Source organism: Struthio camelus, chromosome 10, assembly GCF_040807025.1.
Source record: "Struthio camelus isolate bStrCam1 chromosome 10, bStrCam1.hap1, whole genome shotgun sequence".
Taxonomy (NCBI): Eukaryota; Metazoa; Chordata; class Aves; order Struthioniformes; family Struthionidae; genus Struthio; species Struthio camelus.
In genome coordinates, this window is record NC_090951.1 from 318,434 (window position 1) to 326,682 (window position 8,249).

At 47.6% G+C, this 8,249-nt stretch overlaps 1 protein-coding gene across 2 annotated transcripts; it reads right to left on the reverse strand.

Moving 5' to 3' along the window:
• Positions 1–554: 554 nt before the first annotated feature.
• Positions 555–6,985, reverse strand: LOC104151911 (carbohydrate sulfotransferase 4). 2 transcript variants are annotated; one of them, XM_068956008.1, is made up of 2 exons: positions 6,857–6,985; positions 555–2,465 (listed from the first exon to the last, which is right to left on the reverse strand). In XM_068956008.1, exon 2 carries the CDS (start codon positions 2,447–2,449, stop codon positions 1,313–1,315), a length of 1,137 nt encoding a protein of 378 aa, XP_068812109.1. In that variant the 5' UTR covers positions 2,450–2,465; positions 6,857–6,985; the 3' UTR covers positions 555–1,312. The 2 variants fall into 2 exon arrangements, with proteins under 2 accessions (XP_068812109.1, XP_009685269.1); XM_009686974.2 differs by lacking the exon at positions 6,857–6,985 and adding an exon at positions 2,592–4,057 and having other exon boundaries at positions 564–2,465.
• Positions 6,986–8,249: the final 1,264 nt, after the last annotated feature.

Consider the following 8,249-nt stretch of genomic DNA (forward strand, 5'->3'; position numbering starts at 1 on the left):
AACAAATAAACAAAAAAACCACAGGCCACACAAACCAGCCTCCCGGAAGGTGTTTAGAGCAAGTAATTCTGAACGCATTGTTAAACAGATGCCTCTTAAAGGGGATCGGCAATTTACACACGGATGTGTGGAAGGAGATGTTTGTGGGCGTTTCATTCCCCAAGTCTGATAACAAGCTTTTCTCCTCATCTGATGGAGCACCAGAAAGAAGAGATAAAAATAATTCCTTTGTTCATTTTCAGACCATATATTCCCACTGTGGATGATGGAGAACGGCACAAGCTATTAAATAAATTAAATAGAATAACTTCTATTCTGTTCTTCTTTGAGCTGCTTGAACTCACTGCCATGAACATATCCTTCCAGTTCCAGTATTTGTACCAATGGAATCTGTGTCCTTACCCTGTCTTTATAGTCTCAGGCTTAGCATAAAATCCTCTCAGTCTCAGATGTGGACTGTGAGATCTCCTGGGGGGAGGAACCATCACTAGTTTTGAAAGCTACAAGGCAGAATTGTTTCAGCAGAAAAATAAATGAATTCACATAGTCCTAGAAATGGATCCCCATATCCAAACTAGCAGTATTTTTATTTTCAGCTACAGCTGCTTTATTCTATTTTCCCATTATACAGTAAATGAACAGACATTTTCCCAGCATTGCTACCAATGCTGGATGCTCATGCACAGGAACAGAGAAAAAGGAAAACTAAGCTAGAAAACTCAGCCATTCAAAAAAAGGGACCTTTCTGGAAACCAGTATCTGGTCATCCTTGTGTCTCTTCTGGCATTGCATAACAGTGGTAGCAGCATGACCAGGAAATGTCCTCTTTGTTCAGATTCCACTTATAACTCCTCTTCTTTTGCAGTACAGTTGCTCTGTGTGGTTTCACTGGTATTTAGCTGTGGCCCATGAAGGATTCGGAGTCTACTGTCTGGTCCTGCTCCTTGGACATTTTATTTGCTCCCATCTGCACATGCTTCCTCTCTTGCATAAACCCTGGGCTTTATTTGGAAAATGGACTTGCATTACTCCAGCCTGCCTTGTGGCTGAGCCTCTGGGAGCCGTGCCAGGATAACGCACTTGCCTGGCCTTGGAGAATGATGCTGCTCTGCTGGCAAAGCTGTCATGAGTGTAGTCAGGGCCTCACAGCCCTCTGCTCCTGTGTAACTGGCCCTTTCACAGCCCACACATGCACAATCACTTACACACACATATGCACGCACCTCTGTCCTCTTTTGCTCCACAAACAGTCTATATACTGCAGCCTTCAGAGAGCAGGCACAGAGAGCAGCTTTTCTGCCTTCAGAATTTGTCACTCAGAGGAGTTATGAGCAAACAAAAGATCCAGCAACATATTTTTCTGTTCTTCTTCGGACTGAACTAGCCGGTAGCCCAGTAAGTCCATCGCATCCTTGCACACATTTTGCACTTTTTCTATTTTCTGGAAGGGAAGGGTCTTCCTCCAGGCCTGGGATACACTCATTGCATCTCTGGACCCAATGTCGAAGGCCTGTGCTCCTTGCCCCGTTCCATGGGTGATGTTGTGAACCCACTTCTGAAGTTCTGGTGTGAAATGGAGTTCTGCAAACCTATACATATGAGCAGCATGTGCTAGTGGGTCTCTGACAATGTCTTCATAGCGAACCAGCAGGTAGCGGTCTTTGAGGAAGCTGGGAATGGCCTGTCTGCCCGCTTTGTAAATCTCAACGTGGCTTTTACAGATTTCCTGCATTGTGTTGTAGGGTCCCATTTCTCCCTTTGTCTTCTGGGACCCCACAACAATGTTACTGTCACGTGTAAGGTCAGCCACCGTGTTCTCTCGGGACCTGAACACAGCACGAGGATCACGCACTAAGTGAATGATTTTGAGGTTCAGAGAGGGATCAGTGAGAAGAGGGTAGAGAACTTTCAGGTCAAAGAACCGGACCTCCTTGATGACAATGTGGCTGTAGGTTTTACAGGCTTCCTCCACCTTGCTGAACGGGTACTTGCCACAGATTGTCCTACAGTTTCCTGCAGTTATTATGTCACTGCGGCTGAACAAGTCACAGGCAGGGGGGGAGCACAAGGCCCGGCTTGTCTCCCACTGAAATAAATCAGACTTTTTCTTCTGGCTAGACATGTAGGCATCAAACACAGACATGTCACACAGAAAGACAGACCTGACTAAGTCCCGCACTGCCATGTGCAAGACTTTGGCGCTGTTCTGGTACATCGTAACCCACACGTGCCATGCAGGCTCCATCAGGTAGAAGACGCTGGGGTGCTGGCTGAAAAGCTGACCAACAAAAGACGATCCTGACCTCCAGGAGGAGAGAATGAGGATGTGGACTGGAGAGGGTTTTTCTTCCGTGGGAGCATCGTTGCTGCAGGGTCGGAAGCGGAAGTGGATCAGACTGAAGGACAGAACTACAAGAATCATGAGCACCTGCACTCCTTTAGATTTCATCACGGTGGCAAGGGACCTGCAGAGACAGACAGAGAAAGTTCAGCTTCACAGGGTCATGAAGAAGGCAGGATGTGGTGAATCAGGGACCTGCTGATCCCCCTGCAGGCCCAGGGCTTTGGAAGACTGCCACACCAGCCAATACCTTGTGACAGCCAAGGCAAGAGGTATCTTCGGAAAGGACACAAATATTGTAGGGCTGAAACTTTTCTGTAATGAAAACACTGTTTATGAGTAAGCCATTCTAATGTATTCTTAGAACATCGCAAAAAACTTGTCCTTACCTTTATCAAAGTTTAAGAGATATACTCACTGCTGCATATTGAAGTCAGTCAGTACACGCAAATGTGTACTTGGTGTATACCATCCCTGCAGACATGCTACTGGCAATTTTTATGGTGGAAAGATGGAACAAAAAGTTTTTGTTGGGAATGCAACAGTTCCGTGTTGTTACTTCTAAACTCCAGCTGTGACCACTGGTTACAATTACTTTTATGCCAGAATGCTGTGAAAAATACAACGTAGGCTTCCATTTCTTTTGCATATTTTTTAAATATAATATTTGTAGTACTTAACAGCCTTTCAGGAAACATTTATTGTCATCACAGGCAAAACTGCACATATCAAAGGAAGTCATTCTGCACTGCAATAAACCCAAGTATATCAATATCTCCTCCACAGTCACAGCATCATAGACAATTTTGCTAAAAAGGCCCATGAGGCTTTATCTTATCCATCTCTGTGTGGCTCACCTACACCCAGCTTCTTTCTTAGCCTAGCTCCTTCTTAAAGACTAAGTCCTGCTGCCACTCCCTCTAACCCCACTCATCCTGCAGGTCTTTCAAGAGAAGAGGTACAGGGCAATACGCCAGGGCAGCTCAGAGGTCTGCGCAATGTTTCTGGCACTAACCCATTACTCCGCCTGCCTGGGATGACTCCATTGTTGAAAAGTGCCGAGAGCTATTGCGTTGCCTGGGGACAATTCACGCACCTGAGTACAGGCAGGCACAGGAGCCTGCAGGAAGTACACTGACAGGAATGGGATCTATTTGAGATAGAAAGGATTTAATTTCAAAATGTGCATGAAAGCACGCTCTGCCTGCTGTTCCCCGCTTGCGCGAGCCACGCAGACAGGCCTGACCACCCCTCGAATGCAGGTGAGTGCATGTAGCGCTCCCTCCTCCTTAGGACCCTCCATGCTCCTGAAACAGCCACGAACCCACACAGGGCAGTGCGCGTGCCAGGCTGGCACTTAAGCTGTGCTACGGCAGGGACAAGCCTCTCCAGCCAGTGCAACTGCTCTGCGCTTCCCAACATAAGCTAAATAAAACCTTATTGGTCATCAGTCAGTCTTTCCAGGTGCTTCCACAGCCTGGGAGGATGGGGGCACCGAGATCTTCAGGGCTGCAGGATGAGCTGGAAGTCCTCCCAGACATGGCAGCACTGCTGATCCTGCCAGCTCCTCTGTGCAGGAGTCCCATGTCCGTCCTGTGCTGGAGAGGGCCCCGCTGCTAACACAGGAAGGGACGGAGATGAGGTCTACAGCTGTGTGCAGACTGTGATTGCACCGAGCTCAGGCAACCATGCCCATGCAGACCGACCTCCTGCCACAAAGCAGCAGAAGTGAGGAGCGAGTATAAAGTGCGCCCCAGCTGGCTGCAAGACAAATACTGCTTCCTCACCCTGTGCTACCACATTCTCTCCTTGGTCTGCTATAATAATCCCTCAATTCATAAAGCCTTCAAGGTTGTTTGCATTGCAGTGGGGCGGTAAAGTGCTGTCTCTTCCCATGATTTAGGTTCCTGCAGCACTGATGTTCAGATTTCTAGATGCGGTCACTGCTGCTTACCAACAAGGAACAGCAGTCATCTTGCTAAAGTTTGTTCTTCTCTCGCTTCAGCATATATGCATGAGTTTGCTTGTTTGTCTCATATACCTGCTCTGCCTTCTTTTTGAGCTTAGGGCTTATAGGGCCGCAATTATCGTTTCTCAGAGCTAGAGCAAACCCCAGCACAACAGGAAAGCCTATTAAGCTTATAAGCCAATATTATATTATTGGCTTATATATTATTATAAGCCAATAAGTGCTACCACAACATAAATTTTATTTCAGTGATGTCTTGCCAGGGGCTGTACATTTAGTGAGGGACCACATGCTTCTAGTCTCCTGGTCAACAAGGCAAATTAATTTTTGATCACAGAGATGTCCTGTGATCGGTTCTGACAAGAAGCTGCTTCAGATAGACTTTTGGACCAAGCCTAGGAACAGCTGCAAACAAAGAACATCATTGTAGAAATAGGTCCCACATTAGCCTCTTCCTCTCAGATAAATACAGCAGCATGTACCCGAAGTCCTGGCTGCCAAATGAACTTTGATGGTATCATTTGCATCTAGTGCTGTTAATATCTTTACCCCAGCCTCCGGCAGAGTTTCTGAACTATATGCAGATGTCTGTAATTAATTGAGAAAATTCTGTTTGAGCAGGCATGAACACGAGCATTAAGATGCCCAAGCAGGTTTAAAGGCCTACAAATAAATATTTCTCTGCAAATCTTTGTGTGAATAGTCTGAGTAAAAGAGAATAGGTTCAGTTTTTCTGTGAAGCAAGAATGTGCCTTTATCAACAGCTGTGGCCTTCCACTGTCCCAGAAAGCAAGGCTAGGAGTACAGAAGGATCATCCTCTCCCTCATTTGCAGTGTCAGAGACACCTGCTATACATTAGCTATCTTGAATAAAACCAGAGTGGGATAGCTGGATGCCTTAGACATTTCACACAGCGCATAGACCATCCCTATGACTGCTTCTGGTGTGTGCCCAAGAAATGGCATTCATGTTAGGTCGCAGCTTCAAAGGGAATTTCCTCCCTCTTACACAAGAAGCAGTGACAATTCTTGCCCTGTCCAGTCTGCCGCAAAGGAGGGCTAGAAAGATTGACATGAGCTCTGTGTGCCTGGCAAACGGCAATACAGGAGCAGCAAAGAGAGGTAGAGGTTCTAGTTGACATTTCCTAATAGGAAAGAAATACTATTTATATGACCTTATTCTTCACCACTGGATCTCTCGATCAGGGCCATTGGGATGTTTCTAAACTAACCTTTGTTTTTAACTACCCTTTTTCCCCTACAGCAAACATCCAGAATCACAAGTGGAGTGATTCAACTTACTTCACATTGCAAAAGCGAAATATGAGACCCTCACAGCGCCGCAGAGTAGAGATCAGCCCAGAATGACTGAGACAACGTCAACCGCAGAACAAAAAAGGCACATTGTTACTGTCAGCTGGTGGAGAGATGACCCAGGGTTTGGCAGAGAGAAGAAAGAACAAGAAGAATCACAAGTGCCAAGGATGAAGAAGAGGAACTACTGGGAAAAAAAAAAAAAAACCCTCAGTGTCCCCATGTCAGGGTCTCCCACAGCACAGAGAGGAGGGGACAAGGAACTGGGGTCTGCCTGCCCAGAGAGACATCTAGAGAGTCTCCAAAAAATGAACAGAATTTCAAACTTTTCTGGAAACATACAGAGGTATTGGGGAAGCTTGATCCTGGCAAAGAAAGAGCATTACAGAAAGCGGCAAGCAGCCCCAGGGAGACATACTCACCAGCTATATGCTGAGCACGGGTGGCATTTGCCCAGAGTACAGGATGCTTGAACCGAAGCATGTCTGGGGTGTGGGGAGGGGGTGACAGTACAGTCTTTGGACTCACACTATGCATACCTCACACTATGCAGACTGTGGCTCAGTGCTCTACCACCCAGGTCTGAGGGAGCTCTCCAGATGTGCACAGATCCCTCACTGCTGTAGTGGTACTGGTGTAGCAAAGAGCATCTAGTGCCACCGAAGCCCCAGATGTTGGTCTCTGAGAGTTCTGACGATTGCTCACAGTTTCATTACAGTCGCCTTCAATTCGACCCGAGCAGCTGCTGCCGAATTAGCAGTGGCGTCTGCCCATTCAGAAAAGCAGACACGGTATGGCTGCCACAAGTGGGAAATGCTGAGAAGATGCACTGAGAAGACATTATAAAGGTCTGGAGAAGCAGGAACTACCCTCTGAGCCAGACCAACAGCTTCTGCCCTCACGGGAAATCATGTAGCGCTTTACTAATGTCGATATGTCTAAAGTGCTTTACAAATGTTATCTCCCTATTCAGGCTGCTGAGCATGAACAGCAAACATAGTTCTAGGCACCAGAGCATGTACACAGAGTTGGAAAAAAAAAAAATCTCCTTAATATGCCCTCTTGAAATACCGCTAGACCTGGTTCAAGCAAGGGTCATCTCTGCTGCCCTCCTACGCTTATGCTTTTATGGGACGCACACCTCTAGGTAGTCATATAAACACCTATGCATTCAGGTACGGGCAGTCAGCCTTCATGCCAGGCTCTCACATACACATGTATTTAGCTCTTACCTGTACTTGCGCTTGCTCCCTCCTGTTCCCTGGATCCGTGTAAGTATGTCCTAGCTCTAAGATTTATTACGACCCAGTGCCCGCCTACCTGGACTTGCCTTAAACTGGAAAACTCCACCCTGCTGCACTGGCCGCAGAAGGGTGAGATCGGCAGTTTCTCCCAGGGCAGGAATGACCAAACACTGCCAGTAAATGAGAATGGCCAGGAAATCCTCGGGGGACGCTGAGAGGAGCTCTTACGTTAAGTCCCATTGCAGGCCCAAAAAGACACTGCTCTTAAAAGGAGGGTTAGGGATGTCTGGTAGAGCCAGGGACAGGCAGGAAACCTTGTTGCAGGAAAGACAGGGTTGCCCACCAGGAACGCAAGGTAGGGAATATTTGCCTAGCTGTTTCCCTATCAGAGCTGGCTGCTTGCCCTGTTGTCAGCAGATGCAGATTCACATACAGTCTTATCTGGCCCCTTTCCGTATGTGCCATGGCTGAGCTCAAAGAAAATTGTGTCAGGCCAGTGGACCAACTCAGGACTGGCTGTACTGTCCCAGTACGCTCGTCTAGCAGATTCCCAGAGGTGGCTGTGAAAGGGCAGCTGGACGTGGTCTGTTAATTGTTCACGTGTGTGCTGGAGCTGCAGTGAGACTGTGCCAGGTAAAGTAGCCAAGCAGGGTAGGAGCCGGGCTCCAAACGTGTGTCATTCTGCAACTATTGCAGAGACAATTGCTTTGGGTCACTCCTATTCCAGCTCTCGTCATCTTCCCTGTCACACCTGCTGCTGAGGTGTTGGCCTTCTCTTGATGGTGTCCTCTCTCCCCAGGGATCCCACTGTGCTGCTCTGAGAACTAGTTGAGCATGGGAGACAGCGCAAGCAAAAAAGTCTGGGCAAGTTTAGTCTTCCCAGCAGGAGGGAGAGCCTGAATGGGGCAGGTCACAATTCCTTTCACTTGCTACACTACAAACATAGATGGTCAAGCCCCGGTAACCCTGGACTGAGAAACAAGGTGAGAAGTTGGCAGTGGCCCACGTAGGGCCCTGCACAGAGAATCGTGCAATGGTCTGTGCAATATGGATTTCAGTTACATATGCCTGTGTAATCCACTGAAACCCTGGCACCTCTGGTAAGGCTTTACCTGTACGTTAGTAAGTGTTACAAGCACTCCTGGTTTGTAAAGGTGCTGACACAACTGCGTGGCTCTTTCTGGAGCCTTATTCTTCCCTGTTCTACCTGCATGTATTTTGCCCAGGATATCCCGGTCCCTTGACCCCAGTATTCAGGCTTTTTGACAGCACTGAACACTGCTGTGCAGTCCTCTGTTCACAGGGGTCGGAAGGATTTCCTTCAGCTGCACGTATCCCAAGTGCTAGCAAACAGCTTGGCTGAGCTTTCCAGACGGCAGGG

Coding starts and splice junctions, on each gene's coding strand:
- LOC104151911 (XM_068956008.1), bottom strand. CDS start 2,449: ATGAAATCTAAAGGAGTGCAGGTGCTCATGATTCTTGTAGTTCTGTCC.